General features: G+C 38.7%; 1 protein-coding gene across 8 annotated transcripts in view; it reads right to left on the bottom strand.

The window, feature by feature from the left end:
• FOCAD (focadhesin) overlaps positions 1-22,638 on the bottom strand; it is a 296,022-nt gene that overhangs the window by 143,451 nt on the left and 129,933 nt on the right. For all 8 annotated transcript variants that reach the window (XR_014301953.1, XR_014301954.1, XM_082695369.1 and 5 more), the window contains 4 exons: positions 11,983-12,087; positions 11,490-11,591; positions 10,839-10,969; positions 8,814-8,940 (listed from right to left, as the gene is read on the bottom strand). Coding sequence is in view for 6 of the 8 variants with exons in the window: in XM_082695369.1 (XP_082551495.1) it covers positions 8,814-8,940; positions 10,839-10,969; positions 11,490-11,591; positions 11,983-12,087 (465 nt within the window). In the remaining 2 variants the exon portion in view is untranslated. The remainder of the gene's footprint in view (positions 1-8,813; positions 8,941-10,838; positions 10,970-11,489; positions 11,592-11,982; positions 12,088-22,638) is intronic.

The raw sequence follows: 22,638 nt of genomic DNA, 5'->3' as shown, positions 1-22,638 counted from the left end.
AGGAACTTAAACTTTACAAGGTAATTACTTCTTAGACTACTAAATATACAGACAGAAAAGTAGAGGGGGGCACCTGCGTGGCTCAGGTCATGATCTCAGGGATTGAGTCCCCTAGCAGGCTACGTGTTCAGTGGAGTCTGCTTGGGATTTTCTCTTTCCCTCTCCCTCTCTCTAAAATAATAAATCTTTAAAAAAAGAAAATAAAGAGGAAAAAAGGGGGAAGCAACTTAAAAGTCAATCAAAAATGAATTATTTGCAGGGCATCTGGGTGGCTTAGTTGATTGAGCAACCAACTCTTGGTTTTAGCTCAGGTCGCGATCTCAGGGTTGTAAGATCAAGCCCCACATCGGGCAGCGCACTCAGCAGAGTCTGCTTGTCCCTCTCTCCCTTGGCTCCTCCCCACCTCTCTTTCTCTTTTACTTTCTCTCTTTCCCAAATGCATAAATTAATAAAATCCTTTAAAAATTTTTGAAGAAATGGGTATGATGCATAAACAATGAATCTTGGAACACTGAAAAAATAAAATTAAGTAAAAAAAAGGAAATGTGGGAGCCTGCTCCCCTTCTCTCTCTGCCTGCCTCTCTGCCTACTCGTGATCTCTGTCAAATAAATAAATTAAATTTTAAAAAAAAGGAAATGCATTATTTGATTACTTATGATAATTTTACTCGGTGAAATGTAATTAAGTCATTAAAATATGTAGCAACAGGGCACATGGGTGGCTCAGTCAGTTAAATGTCCGCCTTTGGCTCAGGTCATGATCCCAGAGTCCTGGGATCAAACCCCACATCAGGCTCCCCGCTCAGTGGGGAGCCCACTTCTCCCTCTCCCCCTGCTTGTGCTCTCTCTGTCAAACAAATAAATAAAATCTTTTTTTAAAAGTTTTAAATATGTAGAAACATCAAAAATGTTTCCAGCAAAATGTAAATAGAGAGGATGGAAATAATATATATATATATGTAAAAATACAATGGAAAGGAAAATAAACAAAATGAAAACGCTTTTGTGAAAAGTTAATGGAGACTATTTTTTTCAATATTCAAAGTAAACGTGATACTATAAAAACCAAATGTCTTTAAAAGTGATATAAAAACATTCAACACATCTTTAAATTATAAAATCTAATTTTTCACCAGTAAAAACACTAAAAATTAATCTAGTTTAGCTCTAAACATCTCTTTCAATTGGATCTTTATGTGAATGCTAAATTATATAAACTCCTGCAGTAAACCAATCACAAAGGAAGTAGAGAAGAAGTGTGGGAAATAAGTCCAAATGTCATGCTCACAAAACGATCTCTCCAATAATATCACACAATAACTAGGTCAACTGAACACAAACATGACTAACAAAAACACATAGTGGTCATTTGTGAATTATCTCTCAACAAAGCTAGACTTTTTTAAAAAAGTGACTAAGACAGAGACTTTGAATTGAGCCAGACCTGGGTTTGAATTCTGACTCTACCACAAGTTAGCCATATGACCTTGGGCAATTAATTTAACTACTGTTAGCTTCCCAGAAGACAATAGTACCTTTTAGGTAGAAGGTTTCTTTAAGTAAGATTAAATGAGATAATAGTGACTGTAATATATAGTGGTTACTATATAGAAAACACTCAGTAAAACAACAGATGCTTACTAATACTATTACTAAAACATCTCTAATAGTTTTTCATAAAATGAAATGAAAACATTCAGCTAACTTCATTAAAAATAAAGAAAATGTAATATGTGGACAAAGGGAACAAGTGGTAAAATGGAATTTATGAGTCTTTATCTGATATTTCACATGGTTTAATAAGCTCTGTACTCAAAGGCCCATAAAAAAGCTCATGATTTCCTAGTGTCCTTTACTTTGATGTATGAGAACAACACTGTTTTACTAATCATTCCTACAGGAACAAAATGTAACTTGGCTGACAAGGCGAGTTAAAAGCTATGAAGAAGAGACTATTCAAAGGATCACAGTAGATATTTCTCCAAAAAGATACACAAGTGGCCAAGAAACACAAGGAAAGATGCTCACTACCATCAGTCATCAGGGAAACACAAATCAAAGCCTTAGGAGAGATACATTTCACACTCACTAGGATGGTTACAGTTAGGAAAAAAGGAAGGGCAGCTAAAAAGAAGTGTTGCTAAGGATGTAGAGAAATTAGAATCTTCATACACTGCTGTATGAAATGCAAAATGGTACAGCCACTTTGGAAAACAGTCCGGCCATTTCTTCAATGGTTAAACACAGAATAAGCATGTCTGGCAATTCCATTCCTAGGTGCATACCTCCCCAAAATGAAAACCTAGGTCTATGCCAAAATCTGTACACCAATGTTCACTGCAGCATTATTCATAACAGACAAAAAGAAGGGAAAAACCCTGAACGTTAACTAATAATGGACAAAACAGGGGCGCCTGGGTGGCTCAGTGGGTTAAAGCCTCTGCTTTCGGCTCAGGTCATGATCCCAGGGTCCTGGGATCGAGGGGCGCCTGGGTGGCTCAGTGGGTTAAAGCCTCTGCTTTCGGCTCAGGTCATGATCCCAGGGTCCTGGGATCGAGCCCCACATCGGGCTCTCTGCTCAGCAGGGAGACTGCTCCCCACCCCCGCCTGCCTCTCTGCCTACTTGTGACTTCTGTCAAATAAAATCTTTTTTAAAAAATGGACAAAACATAGAATTACTCTATAGAATATTATCCAACCATTAAAGAAATGAGGTATTGATACATGATACAATACGGATGAACCTTGAAAACACATTAAGTAAAAGAAGCCAGTCACAAAGAAAACAATGTATTGTATGATTCCATTTTTTAAAAATTGTTTATTTATTTATTTATTTGACAGAGAGAGAGAGCAGGGGAAGTGCGAGAGGGAGAAGCAGACTCCCCACTGAGCAGGGAGCCTGATGGGGTCTCCATCCCCAGACTCTGGGATGGTGACCTGAGCCAAAGGCAGACTCTTAATGACTGAGCCACCCAGAAGCCCCTGTATGATTCCATTTATGTAAACTGTCCAGAACAGGCAAATCCATAGAGACAGAAAGTAGATTCGTGGTTGTCTAGAGCTAGGGCAAATGTGAAGGGTTGGGGGGGTGACAGCTAAAGGGTACAAGGTTCTTTTTGTGGAGGTGGTATAATGTTCTAAAACGGATTGTAGTGGTGGCTGTAGAATTTTGTACTAAAATCCATCAAATTGCAAACATTTAAATGGATAAAAATAAATAGTATGTGATTTATAGCTTAATAAAACTTTTTAAAAAATACTTGATTTGTCAGAGAGAGAGAGAGCACAAGCAGGGGGAGTGGTATGCAAAGAGAGAAGCAAGCTCCCCACTGACCAAGGAGGCTGATGTGGGGCTTGAACCCAGGCCCCTGGGATCCATGGTCTGAGCCAAAGGCAGACCCTTAACCAACTGAGCCACCCAGGCATCTCAATAAAACTTTTTTTTTTTTTTTTAAGAGAGAGAATATTGCTTTTCAGAGACATAACTTTATATTAAGTGAAAAAGAAACGGGGTGCCTGGATGCCGTAGTCAGTTAGGCAACCGACTCTTGATTTCTGTTCAGGTCATGATCTCAGGATTGTGAGATCAAAACCTGAGTAGGGCTATGTACTCAGCAAAGAGTCTGCTTAAGATTCTCTCTCTCCCTCGGCCCCCACCCCCACTCGTGTGTGCAACCTTGAGCTCTCAAATAAATAAGTCTTTTTTAAGAAGAAGAAAATTAAGGCAAAGAGTGATGAGATAAGAAAGCTGATAGGAAAAAATATGGAAAAGATAATGCAAGACTATCAATTTTCCTTTGAAAATGGCAAACCCTCTGCTTGAAGACAAAAGTACTTCATTCCATGCTCATATTTTTCAAAGGAAAGAAGCCTCATAATAACAAAAGAAAGTCAGACTTGGAGAGGGTCCTGGATCTACTTTCCTTCTCTTTCACCTATGAGTCATGTGACCTTGGAAAGTTACTTAAATTGCCAGAGCCACTGTTTCTCCAGTACTAAATCAATCCCCATATTGCCAAATGTCCAAATATTAGGTGTAAATTATAAAAAGTAGTTCGGCCAATTAAAAAAGAAGAAAAGGTGTGAAGTCCTCAATCAATATACCTATAGTGTTAAGAGTAAGTTTCTTGGGGCACCTGGGTGGCTCAGTGGGTTAAGCCGCTGCCTTCGGCTCAGGTCATGATCTCAGGATCCTGGAATCGAGCCCCACATCGGCCTCTCTGCTCAGCAGGGAGCCTACTTCCTCCTCTCTCTCTGCCTGCCTCTCTGCCTACCTGTGATCTCTGTCAGATAAATAAATAAAACCTTAAAAAAAAAAAAAAAAAGAGTAAGTTTCTTTTCCAGTTCCAAAATGGAAACTACATTCTTATCTTTAAGGTTCATCAAGATTCCTAGGATTTCCCCTTACATTTCTGTCTAGTAAAGCAGCATCGAAGAAACCCACACAGGAAACACAATCTTCACCTTCATGGAGTTGGCAATGACATGGAATCCACCCTTTCAATCTCTCATTGGAGGCCATGATACGTGATTAAGGAGGGGGAATTGCAGGCTTAATTTCACCCTCCAGAAAAACGAATTTCATAATTGTGACTCTAAAACTGAGGAATCCAGGATAGACCTTAAAAAAAAGAGCTCTACTTACTTACAAAAGGCAAGGAAAGTCCAGAGAAATTCAATTTGAAATGGTTTTCCAAATGAGGCACTTTCTAAAAGATAGGATTATTCGATTTTACTCTTTCCCTTATTGGTTTTTAAAATTTCATTGTTTTTGGCTTTCTATATTCTTTTTTTTTTTAAGATTTTATTTATTTTTTTTGACAGAGAGAAACACAGAGAGTAGAGGGAACACAAGCAGGGGGAGTAGGAGAGGGAGAAGCAGGCTTCCCGCTGAGCAGGGAGCCTGATGTGGGGCTTGATCCCAGGACACCAGGATCATGACCTGAGCAGAAGGCAGATGCCTAACGACTGAGCCACGCAGGCGCCCCAGCTTTCTATATTCTTAATTATATTTGACAGTTAAGGATCTAAAAAGCTGCGGATAGACAAATTACTACCAAATGCTAGTGGGAAATAGATTTATAACTGTGCTGAATATTTTCATTCTTGAAACTCTCGGCAACCATCAATTGCTTCACACATGATATCAATTAGAAGACAGAATAAATGGCCTCAAAGAATGCATACTGGCTTCTATGGATAGCATGCTGGCAAAAAAAAAAAAGATTAGCCCAAAATTAGTAAATGCGTCTTGGCAAGAGCCACCAAATTGAGTGTATTTTGCAACTTTAACACACACCACAGGACATAACAGCAGCAACTTCACAAACAATGAACACATACAAAAAAGGCTTGGAACAGCTTAAACAAAATACAAGGATCAATTACTACCGTCAAGATTCATCAAGGGGAAATAGATTATGCCAACTTATTTAAATGAACATAAAGCTATTCCAAAAAAATTTTTTTAAAAAGAGTATTTCTATTGCCAAAATTAACAGTGATACAGCCAATTTCAACAAATTCCACAACTCAGGGGAAAAAAAAATAATTCCACAACTCAGGACACTTGTACTATCTATGAGGAAAAGATGGTAAATAACACTAAGTACCTCTGGTAAGGGTCAATAAAACAGTGAGTTTATTTTCTTAGAAAAGAAAAATGAAAAATAAGTGACAAGAAAATAAGCACTCTCTATAAAAAATGAAGTTAAGTGACTGCCAGTATTGCTTTATGATTTATTAATACTCATCTTAATACAAAAAGGATTTGAAAAGGGTACCTCTATTTGTTCAAAAGACAGAGTGGATTTATTTCATTTGCAACCTGTCAAGGGAATTTTTTTTAAGGTTTTATTTATTTATTTACTTACTTACTTATTTGAGAGAGAGAGAGAATGCGCACACAAGCGGGGCAGGGGAGGAGCAGAGGGAGGGTCAAGCAGACTCTGCACTGAGGGCAGATCCCAACTCGGAATTCAATCTCATGACTCTGAGATCATGACCTGAGCCGAAACCAAGAGTCAGACGCTCAACCGACTGAGCTACGCAGGCACCCCTTAAAAGTGAATTTTTGATTTAAAAAAAAAAATACAAGATTTGTATTTCATAACACGAAAAGAAACAAAAAAGGAAGGAGAGAAACACAATAGAAAAGAGAAATGCCTTCAACCAAGCAAAGGAAGGAATATTAAGGTATCAAAATAAGACACAGGCCTCATTAAATAAAATACCTAGAGACATGATGTCTTAACTCCTCTACAAGACAACGGAATGTGAGAAGCAAAGTGGCTGCCATGGGCAGAACACTTCCATCCCCTCCAAAATTCATATATTGAAATCGCAATTCTCAAGATGAGAGTTTTAGGAGCTGGGATCTTTAGGGAATGACTAGGTTAAGAGGACAGAGCCTTCATGACTGGGGTTGGTGACCCTATAAAGAATCTCCAGAGACCTCTCCTGCCCCTGCAGCTGTGTGAGGTTGAAGCTATCTACAAAGATGGCCATCTAAGAACCAAGAAGGAGGCCCTCACCAGATGCTGAATATACCAGCACCATGAGCTCAAACTTACAAACCTCCAGACCATGAGAAAGAAATGTTTGCTAATAAGCTACCCAGTGTATGTTGTGTTGTATTACAGCAGCCTGAACGGATTTAGATCATATTTAGTAAAGTCCCCTGGGTAGTAGTTTGGACTGGGGGACTAGACTTCAACAATCCTCAACTGTCTCCTTTAAGTATTGAAGGAAGTAACAAGAGCTTCAGTGCAGAAAGGACATGATACCGTCTATAGGAAGATGTTAAGTCACTGTTCTTTATTATGTAAACTTTAGGGACAAGATTAAAAACAAAAAACTACTTAGAACCTTCTTGATGGCACCAGTATATCCAACAGCATACCGCTTTTCCAGGAGCAAACTCAACATTTAAAGAGCACCTATGTCAGCAGACATTATGCCAGGTTTCTTTTGTTTTGGGGCAATCTTTTCCATTCACTTAAAGAACGAGACGCTCAGAGGCTAAGTAAATTAACCAAAGGACAGGAAGCTAAAAACTGGTATATGTCAGGTACAGTTCCATAACTGCCCAAAAACAAAGATGCTTCCTGCCATCTGATACATTTTTCATGTCTCCAGTACTAACTACAGTTAATGATATCTTAGAGAAAATGGAATGAGAAAAATCAGCACGACACATTGAGCATTTCTTATGAGTTAATAAGCATCTATAGGCAACAGAGCCGTGTTAACAGCAGAGGACAGGTGGAGAACACAAAGGAATTATGGACATGGTAAGACAAAATTACCATCTGTTAGAGGAGAAAAGGTTAATTTTGGAAAGGACTTGATTCCTGTTTAGAAAAAATAATGACCAGGAAATCCTCCAAAACGGTAACACTGATCACCCTTTGGAGGGGAAAGCATAGAATTCTCTCTTCTCTCAAAGCTCCTACTAAAAACTCATTTCCAAAAGAGGTTTAGAATTCTTTATTAGGAAAGCAAGATCATTACTCAAGTGACACTCGCCAATTCCAGATGACTAAAGGAAGCAATAACAAACAACAGTCATTGGTTTTGTGTAGTTGTCCCCTGCTGCAGCAGCCCTCTGCTAGGAGACCCTAACAGCTCTGCCACCACTGGGCCCAGGCTCTAGAGGTAGAGCCCTCAGCATATACCAGTTCCTGAACAGTGATGGTGCTCACTCTCTGCTAAAGGAAATATCTACCCAAAAGAGCAGTCTCAGGGCGCCTGGGTGGCTCAGTGGGTTAAGCCTCTGCTTTCAGCTCAGGTCATGATCCCAGAGTCCTGGGATCATGCCCCGCATCGGGCTCTCTGCTCAGGAGGGAGCCTGCTTCCCCCCCCCCCCTCTCTGCCTGCCTCCCTGCCTACTTGTGCTGTCAAATAAATAAAATCTTTAAAAAAAAAAAAAAAAAAAGGAAAAGAAAAGAGCAGTCTCATATCAAGATCCTGAGTAAACAACCGCCCTCGAAGGTCTATTTTCCTTATCTATAAAACGGCGTTATAATCCCCATACTGCCGAATTAATGAGAAGCATAAATGGAAAGTACTTAGCACAAGAACATGAGCATATAAACACGAGTACAGTCACTGCCTGTTTTATTATAACATTACATTCATTATTGTACCAACCATAATTGCCAACACTAAGAGAATTCCACTTAGTCTCCTTCGCAAAAAGACTCCAATTGTGTAAGTATGTCTCACTGTGTCAAAACCTTTGGTCATCAGTGATCTTTGACATCATTATCACCTTTCTCCAAAATGCTGAAGATTCTGTCTGCTGAGTCATCAACTGGGGAATGGGCTCAAATTCAGAAAATGGTTAGAGGTGCAAGTCTAACATCAATCCATCCTACCCAAACTAGTGACTAGGAAAGAAGGATCCTTTGCCAGTCTTCAAGCCAACCATAATTTCTGCTGGCTATAAAGTTGCCACGGGTGTATGCCAATCTCTTCACCTCCTCTGCTTCTACAGCATGCTAATCGCAAACCTAAGAAGCAGATTTACGCACAAGTTCTCCTAGAAGCATAACTATCCCGTGTTGCAAATAACACAGGAAATAAAGAACAAGGGAAAACAGAGTGGTTGTCTCTAGCCTCTGGAGAACGTCTGCGGAACCAGATATTTCAAGAAAGAATCTGACTAAACTCACTCCCTAACCAAATTCTCGGGGAGTGAACATTCAGTACTCGATTAACTGAATCTAAACTTATGTCCTTGTAACAAGTATGGTGCATCCAGTTAGTACTTTCTTCAAAAGGATCCAATATAAGGTTAAAAAGCCTACCTCCGCTTGGCAGAGAGCGTGAAGACCTTGGAGCACCAAAGCTGCTGGAGTGGCTTGATCAGGCTTGGTGCACTCGTTCAACACCTGGGAAACGGCCGCCAACATATCTGCACCATGCTGGTAGGGCCTATGAGAAAGGATAGTTTAGAAACAAGATTAAAGCTGAAGAGCACACTCCCCCCACCCCAGGACTTTTGCCTGATCAAAAAGCTTTAGAGCTTTCTTTACCCTTACATCCATTAAATGTTGACCCGCAAATACAAACATATGTTTTCTGCCACGATTCGTGTCATCGTCATTCCTGCTGTAATGTGAGGCTCATTTTTGATAAAGAAATATTATCCAAGCAAGAGGACTCTTGCTAACAAACTGTCTTCTCCCTAAATTGTAAATGCTATTGCCTTGGATTGAAAAACTCAAGTCTGTAATAATGGTGAGACTGAGGTAAGTTTCAATGACTTACCTCATTGAGATTATCTGTAAAGATAGAGCTATTCCTGCCTGCCAGGGGCTCTGGTACCATCCACTGACTACAAAAGCAGGGATTGGAGAGGAGAAGATGATTTATTACAGCAGTGACAGGTGGTGACACCGTAACGGCAGTGACACCTGACTAGGTGGTTACACCTATCACAGTAACGACGCTGATGACGCTGATGATAAAAGTAAGGATATGAATCGTAACTGATGAACCCCCGCAGCACGACACTGGATTCACTCACTCCTCCTCCTTCCCTTCTTCTCTTTCTTCCGCAGGCAGTGTGCTAGCCCCAGAATGACCGGAACTTCTCAAAGAAATGCTCAGGTCCATCCCCGGCTTTCCTCATAACTGCTGTGTTACAGAACGGTTTCCACTAACAAACTCCCAACTGATGAAATTTGCCTGGCTGGATTCTACCATTTCACTGTCTGGAAAACAGTAATCATTTTCCAAAACTGGAAAACGTTGGCAGACCTTGAGGTGGAATAAGTTATCAACAGACTGACCTACTCTGATATCTAACTTCTCCTGAAGCTGAGCTTTAAGGGTGTAAAATTAAAATGTCCGCTAATAACCCTTCATCTCTAAAATGTCGTCCACGCCAGTAGCTCAAGAGAATCCACACGCCCGGGTCTTGGGTTTCATGTGTGTGTGACTTGTACAGTTAGGCTATGTTGACATTGCCAAAAGGCTGAACTTAGAAAAGAGGCAGAACTGCTGAGAAGTGGATACATCCTGACCCCAGATTTGAAACAAGAATCATCCACATTACCAGCTTCAGGATAATCCCAAATCTACAACAGCGGATGGAGTCACTTCCCCAATACCTTCATGTCTTCCTTACGAGCATATGTGGGGATTAAAGATCAGGCCTTCTTTGTAACAATTCTAGTAATTAATTCTAGACAATGAGTCACAAATGAGATCTTCCCTATTCAAACTCCCTTTAACAATCAGGCATAATACAGGGAAAATATAAAAAAGAATAGATGACTACAGGGACGCCTGGGTGACTGAGCTGGTTAAGCGTCTGCCCTCAGTTCAGGTCATGATCTCAGGGTCCTGGGATCAAGTCCCACATCAGGTTCCCATCTCAGCAGGGAGCCTGCTTCTCCCTCTGCCTGTGACCTCTCACTTTATTATTATTTATTATTAAATAAATAAATCTTTAAAAAAAAGAAGAAGAAGAACAACAACAATTTGTTATAGTCCACTGCTTACGTTTCAGGGATTTGTATACCCAAAAACACCCCAGAAAACATAGCATCACATTTTTTTATCTTAATATTGAATTATTATCCAGAAAAGGATACGAATTTCCTATAAATCTAGATACAAGGCTAGATCTGAAATAAAAAGACATCCTTGCTTCTCAAAGTTATTATCCAATCCTACTAAGTTCTACAATCAGAAAACTGGAACTTAAAATTAATTTATTCTTACCCAAATACCCTCTATCATTCATAGTTTTTTTCTTACAATAAAAAAATTAAGAGCAAAGGATATATCACGATATCCACTCCCAAGGATTAAGCGCATCTTACCTTTGCTTACATATGTCTCTGATTGATGCTGCTTTGGCGATGAGTTTTTCCCACTGGACTTCCTTGCCCACAGACAGAGAAGGCACATCGGACATGGCCATGAAACGCTGCAGTTCAGGGTAGACACGATCCTAAGAAGGGAATTTCATAAAAAAGATAATTTCCCAACTGGAGTTGAATAATCATTTTACACAGCATTTTTACCTCCAAATCCCACAATTTGCATCACTAATTGTAAAGCATTTCTTCTAATCAGCAGCGAAGAATGGTTTTGTGATTGCTGGGGATTTTCTTACAGACCCATGTACTGTTCATTTCATAAGACAAGAAAAAGGTGGCGGAATCTCACCCTAATTACAAAGGCACTAATCACGTATAACCATATTTCTATTACTTTTTCCATGCAGATGGAAAAATAAAGTTCAGAATTAAGGAAATACCTTTTTTTCTATTCTCAATTTCTCTTTGAGAGTCAATCACCACCGACTGCATTACAGATCAAAAGCAGCACGCTAAACCAAAATCTCTGAATGCAATCACTGATGGCACTCCAAACCCTACTGCATCAAAGTACTGTCACACACACTGACAAAACTGATTTGCTTTGGTGAAAGGGACATGTTTAATACACAAGTGTACACCTGAGCTTACCTGCTTTTCCCACAAAGATGTCAACAAGCGCAGGGTGACAGGTCTTAGTTGTGGAGTAGTTCCAAGAAGTTGGATCACTCGTAGAATTTGTCCTATACACACCTAGAAAATGTTGAAGAAACTTTGGTTTCTCAAATGTGAATGTAGGTAATCCCAAAGTGACCCCAACAATGTGAAAATCCCTTATCACAGAATAAAGACTGAAACAGAAGCCAACTACAATACAACCCATCTTCTCAGAGGTGAGGGGACAGTTTTGGGGAGGGGCCAGCTAGCAAACCTGGGGGCATAAGACCTTATCTCAGACAATAGCCAATGGGGAAAACTGGCTATTATATGATTTCAAAGAATTAATTCTTAAAATACCATAATAAATACTTCTGGCCCAACAAGAGAAACAGCAGTCATGGCAAAATTAAGGGCTCAAAATTCAATGTATTAGGCATGCCTCACTCTCTTTTTTGTCCCCAGGCAAACTGTTTAATATACAAACCTTGTGAACACCAAGTGTAGGTAAAGTATACAAGATGTCATTATATAATACGGGTTCCAGCGGTCTTCCCAATTTGAACATTAAAACTGGAATCAGATTCGGTACCTAAAATGAATGTAAAGAATGTATTTGTTATGCCTTCAAAGGAAATAGATCTGTAATGCAATCATTATTTTGTTTTTCTTCAAAAGAATAATGGGAATACATATAACTTTGAAGACTTAAAAGAATGTTAGCTAGCCATTTGTTGTCAGCGGTAATTTCATAGTACAACTACTAGTCTCTTTTTTATAATGACCTGCCAATACCAATCAAAATAATTTTTTTTAAGATTTTATTTATTTATTTATTTGTCAGAGAGAGAGAAGGAAAGACTGCGTGCACAAGCAGGCAGAATGGCAGGCAGAGGCGGAGAGAGAAGCAGGCTTCTCGATGAGCAAGAAGCCCGATGCAGGACCCGATCCCAGGACCCTGAGATCATGACCTGAGCCGAAGGCAGAGGCTTAACCCACTGAGACACCCAGGCATCCCCAAAATGGGTTTTCTTAAACAAGCATGACATTAACTCTCAGAAATACAAAAGTAGTTAAAATATATCCTGCTCCAAAGAAGTCTACAGTTCAAATAAGAAGCTAAAACACAGGATATATAAACAACAAATAACTGTACAGTGAAATTGTTATTCCAACATGAAATAAGTAAAATTAGTTGTACTGTAAGGGGGTGGCTAATGAACAAAAATTCGTCTCCAGGGGTCCGTTTCAATCCCTCTGCGAACACAATAAAAAGAGAAATGCAATTCATTTGTGGATCAAAAAACGTAATACTGCCAAGACAGCAATGTTTTCCAAATAGATCTACAGATTCAGCACAATCCCATCAAAATCCTAGCTGGCTGATTTGCCAGAATTGAAAAATTGATTCTAAAAATCGTGCGGAAAAGTGAGGGATCCCAAACAGCCAAACAATCTTAAAAAAGAACAAAGTTTGAGACTCAAACTTCTCAACTTCAAGATTCACTACAAAGCTACAGTAATCAAACAAGTGTCTTAGCAGCAGTAACAATAAAAAATATAAATCAATGATGGGCACCTGGATGGCTCAGTCGGTTAGGCTGCTGCTCAGGTCACATCCAGATTCTTGCTCAGTAGGGAGCCCGCTTCTCTCTCTGCCTCTGCCTGCCTCTCTGCCTACTTGTGTGCTCTCTCTCTTTCTCTCTCTCTCTCACAAATGAATAAATAAAATTTTTTAAAAAATGCAATGAAAAAAAAATGAAAGAGAACTCAGAGTCTAGGAGTAAATCCTTATATTCATCTTCTATTGATTTTTTATAAATATGCCAAGAAAAATGGAGAAAGAAGAGTCCCTGAAAAATGGTGCTGGATTTCAACAACTAGATATCCACATACAAAAGAATGGATCTGGGCCCTTTTCTCACACAACACATAAAAATTAACTCACAATAAATTTTAGACCCAAATGTAAAGCTAACACTATCAAACTCTTAAAGAAAATATAATAGTACATCTTTGTGACCTTAGATTAGGCAAAGCCTTCCTAGATATGACACCAAAAGCAAGTGCATCTGAAGAAAAAAATAGATTTCTTCAAATTCAAAGCATTTATCTTTTGAAGGACAGTAGAAAGAAAATGAAAAGACAACCCACAAAATGGGGGAAAATTTTTTTACAAATAGTCTAATAAGGGATACATATCCAGAATATGTAAAGAATTCTCATAACTCAATAATGAAAGGACAAATAACCCAATTCTAAAGGAGCAAAGGATCCAAAGAAGATAAATGTTAATAAAGACAGGGATATTCAACCATCATCAGCCATGACATAATTGCAATTCAAAAGCAGAATGACATACCATTTAATATCCAATAGGATCTATCATTAAAAAAAAGATAATAGCAAATGTTGGTAAGGATATGGAGAATATGAAACCATCATACACTCCTGGTAGGAATATAAAATGGTGCACCCCTTCGAAAACAGTTTGGTAGTTTATCAAATGTTTAAACAGAATCACCATATGATCTGGCAATTCTACTTCTAGATATCTATCTACCCAAGAGAAATGAAAACATATCCACACAAAAAACTCCTACGTGAATGTTCAGAGCAACATAACTCACAATAGCCAAACAGTAGAAACAACCCAAGTTTCCATCAACTGATGAACTGATAAAGAAAATGTAGTGTAGTCATACAATGGAAATACTGTTCAGCCATAAAAAGGCAAAGGAACCTTGCAAACATCATGCCAAGTGTAAGAAGCCTGTCACGAATGACTACATATTATATGATTCCATTTACATGAAATGTCCAGAATAGGTAAATCTAAAGAGACAGAAAGTAATTGCTTAAGATTGAAAAGGTGTAGAGGGAAATGGGGAGTGATTGCTAATGGGTACAAGGTTTCTTGGGGGGGGATAATGAAAATGTTCTCAAATTATTTGTAATTACATTTGCACAGCTCTGTGAATATACTAAGTCACTGAACTGTACATTTTGAATGGATGAATTATACAGCATATATAGAACATAAAACATATGAATTATATCTTAATAAAGCTGTTTTTAAAACTTCAATTCAAAATCTACAAGTGAATACTTACCATAAGCCTATTAATGGCACAATGTAGCTCCAAAAAAAATTTTATTTTCCTTCCAGTGCATTTCACACTTTTGTTGTCTAAATTGTTAAATTTCCCCTATCTGCTGTAATCTTAGAAAGCCTGTTCCTTCTAAGCTGAGGAAGATATCTACTTTAATTCACTTTCAAGAAGGAAGAAAAATCCTCTACTAACCTGCTAACCAAAAAGTAATGGTTAAACATTAATTCATTAATGAGCCTGACCATGATACACCATGGCAGCATTTGGAGCTATGTATGTAATGGCTGGACTCAGCACACAGGCAAAACTGATGTTTTTAACAAGTGTTGGGGCTCTATTAGAACACAGGTTCCATCACCCTACCTTGAGCAAATGAAGGGAGACAAATTTTTGAACTGGCTTCTTATTCCCCATTTTAATTAAAAACAAAAGGTTATCTTAGATTGCATTGCCCAAGTTTCAATTACCCCTTCTGGTAAGATTTCTACTAAGACACTTTGACAGATTCTTAGTTCTGGGAAGGCAATCAGTACATTTACTGACATTTTATAAAATAGTGCATTTAGCTGTATGGTTTGAAACAACTGTTTTAATTATACTGTCAGAAAAGAAATAAAGTACTCTATTTATGTTGAAGAGCACAGGTTTTGTTGTTGTTGTTATTGTTTTTACAAGCCTCAGACTTAAAGAAGCATGATTGGGTGTTTATTGTTTCCTAGTGAGTTCATAAATGAAAAAACCTAAGTGAGAATATTTTACTGTACCTATATTAAACTTAATACAGTTCAAAGGCTATTATATCCCACAGTAAATTGTCAAAAGCCAATGGGAAAAACAAAATAGGTGGAAACACAAATATATACATATGGAAAATATTTTTTGCATAAAGTATGAACTGTTGTTTTCCTAATGAAGTTACATATGTATTGATTGACTTACTTGAGAGGTAATTACGTATTATTGATTCCTCTGCTTTTTAAAACATTTTATTTATTTGAAAGAGTGAGAGAAAGAGAGAGAACAACTGGGGGTAGGGGTAGAAGCAGAAGCAGACTCCCCACTGAACAGGGAGCCTGATGCAGGACTCAATCCCAGGACCCTATGATTATGACCTGAGTCAAAGGCAGACACTTAACTGACTAAGCCACCTAAGCACCCAATTCCTCTGCTCTTGAGCATTCCACTGTGAGGCAGAAAAAAGAGAATAAATTCTCTAACTTTAAATTTTTAAAATAAGCTGGAAAGTGCACTATAATTCAGTCTCCTGATCTTCTGGTTTCAGAAAATTCTATGCTTTTGCTTCCCTCCTTCAGAATTCAAGTCAATGAAAAACAATTGACTTAGAATGATGGGAGTGGTGCCTGGGTGTCTCGGTTGGTTAAGCCCCCAAATCCTGATTTTGGCTCAGGTCTTATCTCTGGGCTGTGAGATCAAGTCCTGTGTGGGGCTCCCTGGTGGGCATGGAGCCACCTTAAGATTCTCTCCGTCTGCCCCTAACTCTCTCTCCCTCTTAAAAAAAATTAAAAAAAAAAAAAAAAAGTTTAGTTTAGAATGATGGGATTATTAAAGAGCTCCCCCACCCCTGCTGTAAGACTAGTAGCAGATTCCTCAGCAGAAATCATATAGGCAGAAGGGGATGCTAGGTAAGATATTCAAAGTGCTGAAAGGGGAAAAAAAAAAAAACAGGAATATTATAACCAGCAAAACGTTCTTTCAAAGTGAAAAAGAAATACTTTTTCAAATAAACAAAAGCTGAGGGAGTTCACCCATTACAACTGCCTTTCAAGAAATGTGAAAGGAGGGCGCCTGGGTGGCTCAGTGGGTTGAAGCCTCTGCCTTCGGCTCAGGTCATGATCCCAGGGTCCCGGGATCAAGCCTTGCATTGGGCTCTCTGCTCAGCAGGGAGCCTGCTTCCTCCTCTCTCTCTGCCTGCCTCTCTGCCTACCTGTGATCTCTGTCTGCCAAATAAATAAAAAAAAAAAAAGAAAGAAAATGTGAAAGGAAACCCTTCAAGTTGAAATTAAAGGCTATTAGCAACAGAAAAGCTTATCAAAGTATGAAATCTCAGTGATAAAGGTAAATAAAGAGAAGAACACAGAATACAATAATACTGTAATGACTGTACATAAATCACTTTAAATTCTCATATGGGAGTTAAAAGGCAAATGTATAAATGACAAAGCTATAAAAATATGTCAATGGGTACACAATACAAAAAGAGGTGATTTGTGACAACAATAACAAAATGTGGGGAGAATAAAAAGAGCTTCTATATGTAGCAGAAGTTAAGTTGTTAACAGATTATAATACTCTGTTACAGCTGTAAGATGTTTTCTATAAGCCCCATGGTAAACGCAAACAAAATACCCACAGAAGATACAAAAAAAGATAATGGGTAAGGAGTCAAAGCATGTCACTACAAAAAAATAATACTCAATGAGCCACAAAGTAAGATAGCAACAGAGGAAATGAGGGACAAAAAGCTGTAAGAGCAAGGGCACTTGGGTGGCTGTCACTTAAGTGTCCAACTCTTGCTTTCAGCTCAGGTCATGATCTCAGGGTTCTGAGATCAAGCTGGGCATTGGGCTCCCTGCTCAACTGCAAGTCTGCTTGAAGATTCTCTCCCTCTCCCTCTCCCCAAACTTGCTCTCTTTTTCTCAAAAATAAATGAGTACTTTTTTTTTTTTTAACAAAGGCTGTAAGACTCAGAAAATAATGAACAAAATGGCAATATTAAAGCTTTCTCTATTTGTGATCACCTTAAATGTAAATGGGTTAAACTCCCACTTCAAAATATAGAGAGGCTGACAGGATAAAAACCAAGATACAAATATATGCTGACTACAAAAGATTTACTTCACATTTAAGAACACACACTGGCTAAAAATGAATGGGTAAAAGAAGATATTCTAAGCAAATGGTAACCAAAAGAGAGAAAGGACAGCCATATATTCATACCATATGACAATACTTTAAGTCAACAACTATCATTAGAAATGAAGATGTTATGATAAAAAAGGGTCAATTCACCAGGAAAATAATTATAAGTATATAAGTATCCAACATCAGAGCAATATATGTAAGCCCAAATATACAAAGCAAACATTTATAGAACTAAAGGCGGGAAAGATAACAACATAAGAGATTTCATCACTCCACGTTCAATAATGGACAGAACATCCTGTCAGAAGATGAATAAAGGAACAGAGGATATGTATACTATCACCAATATACCTAATAGACATACACAAAACATTCCACCCAACAGCAGCAAAATACAAACTCTTTTCAGGTACGCATGGAATACTCTCCAGAACAGATCACATGTTAGGTCACAAAATAACCCTTAACAAATTTAAGAAAATTGTAGGGCACCTGGATGGCTTAGTCGGTTAAGTGACTGCCTTCAACTCAAGTCATGATCCCAGAGTCTTGGGATCCAGTGCCCCCATTGGATTACCTGTTCATCGGGGAGTCTGCTTCTCCCTCTCCCTCTCCCTCTGTCACTATCCCTGCTTGTGCTCTCTGTGTCAAATAAATAAATAAAATCTTTTTTAAAAAGTTTAAGACTGAAATAATACCAAGTATCTTTTCTCACCAAAACTAAATGAGACTAGCAGTCAATAAAAGGAAGAAAACAGAAAAATTCACAAATGCATGGGAACTAAACAACACACTCTTGATTAATCAAAGAGCGAAAGAAAAAAAATCTAAAAGGAAATTTTAAAATATTTTGAGACAGATAACAATGAAAACACAAGATACCAAAACTTATGCGATGCAGTAAAAGCAGCACTAGGAGGGAAGTGTGTAGCAGTAAGAATCTACATTAAAAAAGAAAGGAGATCTTAAATTAACTTTGTACCTCAAGAAACCAGAAAAAGAATAAACCAAACCAATGGTAGCAGAAGAAAGGAAATAAACATAAAAGCAAAAATAAATGAAATAAAAAATGGGGGAAAAATAAAATTAAGAGTTGGTATTTGAAAAGGTCAGGAAAATTGACAACCCTTCATCTAGAATAAGAAAAAGAGAAGATATAAATAAATTCAGAAATGAAAGTGAAGATATTATACAAAAGGATGTAAGAGCTAACTATATACAATTATACTACAACTGAATAACCTAGAAGAAATGGATAAATTCCTAGAAACATACAACTTACCAAGAATGAATCATTAACTGAAAATCTGAACAGACTGATAACAAAAAAGACTGAATCAGTAACCAAAAACCTCCCAACATAGAAAAGCTCAAGAGCAGATGGCTTCACAGGTGATTTCTACCAAACATTTAAAGATGAATTAACATGGGGCGCCTGGGTGGCTCAGTGGGCTAAAGCCTCTGCTTCCGGCTCAGGTCGTGGTCCCAGGGTCCTGGGATCAAGCCCCACATCAGGCTCTCTGCTTGGCAGGGAACCTGCTTCCCCCTCCCTCTGCCTGCCTCTCTGCCTACTTGTGATCTTTGTCAAATAAATAAATAAAATCTTTAAAAAATTAAAAAAAAAAGATGAATTATCACCAATATTTCTTAAACTCCTGCCAAAAAACTGAAGAGGTGGGAATACTTCCAAAATCATTTCATGAAACCCTCCCATTACAATCATACCAAAACCAAAGACACTACAAGAACAGAACATTACATGCCACTATCCCTTAAGAACATGGATACAAAAATCCTCAAACTATTAAGCAACAGAATTCCTTTAAAAGGATCACATACTGCAACCAAGTGGGATTTATTCCTGAGATGCAGGAATGGTTCAACATACAAAAATCAATCATGTTACAAACTACATTAGCAGGATGAAGGATAAAAATCATGATCATCTCAATATATATAGAAAAAACATTTTGACAAAACCCAACACACTTTCATGGTAGAAACATGTACTAAACTAGAGATGGAAGGAAATTACCTCAACACAATAAAGGCTCTATATGAAAAGCCTACTGGTAACAGCATACTCAATGGTAAAAACCTGAAAACTTTTCCTCTAAGGTCAGGAACAAAGCAGGAGTGCCCACTTTGGCCATTTCTATTCAACATAGTACTGGAAGGGTTGGGTCCCCCAAAACTGGGTACCCCAATAATGGGTCCATGATTAAAGGAGTGAGACTGATACAAAGCGAAGGTCACACAAAGCTTTATTTCTTGCCAGGCATCAGGAATCAGACTGACCATCAAACAGACCAGTCGGGGCCATCCCTCACAGAGGAGGACCCCTCCCTGCTTTCCAGACTAACTTTTATAGAGCAAAGGCCATGTGGTCGGGCCTGGCCACACACAGGTGGCCAATGAGATTGTAACACACACAGGAAACTCCACAGTGATGCTAGGTGACTAACTGAATTACAATTTACCCTAGCAGACATTTGAAACAGCCTATCACCTAGTTCAGAATTGGCACCCAAAAGGTGCCCAAAGCAGGGGCCCATACTCCTTGGTAGCTAGGAGACAGTAAGCACCCCCACTGATTGAATACTGATTGAATACCTCCACCTGGCCTGACCCACCCTTGTATTTAGACTTTGTTACCTGGGACTGGTTTCCTGGACTTGCTTTTACATAAGTTCTGGGGTGGGGGGGACACAATTTAAGTTTTACAACAAAATGGCAATTCAACCATTCAAACGGGGTGGGGCCGCTCCGGCTGAATAGGCCCTTACAGAAGTACTAGCCAGAGCAATTAGGGAGAGAAAGGAAAAGAGGAAGAAAGGAAGAGAGGAAGGGACAGAGGAATGGAGGGAGGAAGGAAAAAAAGGAAAGAAGGAAAGAAATAAAGATCATCCAAATCAGAAAGTTCACAGATGACATGATATTACATGCAGAAAACCCTAAGGATTCCACCACAAAAGTTAGTTACAACTAATAAATGAGGGGGAGAAACATAATAAGAGAATTTAGAAACGTTGCAGGATTCAAAATGAACATTTAAAAAAACTGATTGTGTTTTCATAAACTAATAATGAACAATCCAAGAAGGAAATTAAGAAAACAAGCCCATTTGCAATAGCATCAAAAACAATAAAGTACTTGGGGATAAACTAGTAAAGTGAAAGACTTGTATCCTGGAAACTACAAAGGACTGCTTAAGTTAAAGACACAAATAAATAGAAAAATATTTTACATTTATGGACTGAAAAACTATTGTTAAAATGTACATAACACCCGAAGCAATCTACAGATTCAGTGCAATCAATCCCTATCAAAATCCCTGTTGGGTTGGCGGTTCTGGGAGTGCAGGAGGAACAACAGAAATGACCGCAGGGGCCCCATCTCCCAGTCCCCTCCCACCCCCTTCCTTAACCCTAGACTCTCCCACCAAAAGGGTGTATGCCCAGGTCCCATCTCCATAGGTAACCAGATACCTATGTTGGAAACAGGAGTATCAGGAGTCCTCACCCCATACCTTCCAATCACCAAATATGGATGTGAGCCCATGCCCTGCCTTGGCCCAATAAAAGACCCCCGCCAACTCCCTCCCACTGTGACTTCCCCCACTCCCCTTTCCAGAGTTGAGGAACCTCGCCCAAGGGTGCCCACCTCCTCCCGGCACGACTTTCCTGGCTCCCCTTCTCCTGAGCCCTGAAACTTCGCCGGAGAGTGCCTTAATAAATCTTGCCTTGCACCCACTTTGCCTGGTGTTATGTTTACCTCACCTGCGAAACTTTACAATCCTGATGACATTTTTTGCACAACAGAAAAAATAATCATAAAAATCGCATGAAACCACAAAGCCAAAACAATATTGAGAAATAAATAAAACGGGGTACCTCACATTTCCTAACCTCAAAACTTATTACAAAGCTACAGTAATCAAAACAGTGTGATCTTAGCACAGGGGAAAAGAGACCAATGGAATGGAATAGAGAGCCTAGAAATAAATCCATGTATGTGTGGTCAATTAATTTATTACAGAAGAGACAAGAAAATACAATGGAGAAAGGATGGTCTCTAGAATAAATGATGCTGGCTTAACTGAGTATCTGCAAGAAAAAGAAGGACAATGGACCCTTGTCTTACACCATACACAAAAATCAACTCAAAATGAATAAAAGACTTAAACACAAAACCTAAAGCTATAAAACTCCTAGAAGAAAACATAGGGGGAAAACTTCCTAACATTGGTCTTGGCAATGACTTCTTGGATGTGACACCAAAACAACAGGTGACAAAGGCAAAAACAGACAAGTGGGACTACATCAACCTGAACAGCTTCTGTGCAGCAAAGCAAACAATCAGAGTTTTAAAAAAAGAAAAAAAAAGAAAAAGGTAACCTACAGAATGGCAGGAAATACCTATAAACCACATATCTGGTAAGGGCTTAATATCCAAAATATGAGGAACTTTTATAACTCAACAAAAACAAATAAAAATAACCCAATGAAAAAGTGAACGAAGGAGCTAAACATCTTCCAAAGCAGACATACCGATGGCCACAGGCCCAGGAAAAGATGCTCAGCATCACTCATCACCAGGGAAATGCAAATCCAAGCCCTTACCACCACCAATAAATCAGCCAGACCACCTCACACCTGTGGGGATGGGCATTATCCATAATAGAAATTCACATGTGTTGGTGAGGATGTGGGAAGACGGAAACCCTTGTGCACTTTTGGTGGAATGTAAAATGGTGCGGCCACAATGAAAAATAGCATGGAAGCTCCTCAAAAAAATTAAAAATAAAACCAACATATGATCTGGCAATGCCACTTCCAGGAAATTCAGAACAAGGACTTTTAAAATATACTGACAAGAGTCCATTAACTGTACGGTTGCTTTTAGGTACCTGTTCTAAAACGATGGTCTCTCTATTGAAATACAAACAAATCTTTCTCTAATATTTTAAGAAATATAAAGAGACTGTTTAACTTGTTTAATTTGGCACTGCTAGTTAGATTTTATTTATTTGAGAGACAGAGAAAGTATCAGCAGAGAAAGGGACAGAAGGAGAGGAAGAAGCAGACTCCCTGCTAGAGCAGAGAGCCTGATGTGGGGCTCCATCCCAGAACCCTGAGATCAATACC

The sequence above is a fragment of the Mustela nivalis genome, assembly GCF_964662115.1.
Source record: "Mustela nivalis genome assembly, chromosome: 13".
NCBI classification, from domain to species: domain Eukaryota; kingdom Metazoa; phylum Chordata; class Mammalia; order Carnivora; family Mustelidae; genus Mustela; species Mustela nivalis.
Note: the sequence above shows the minus strand (reverse complement) of the source record. Positions and strands in the feature narration are given on the sequence as shown.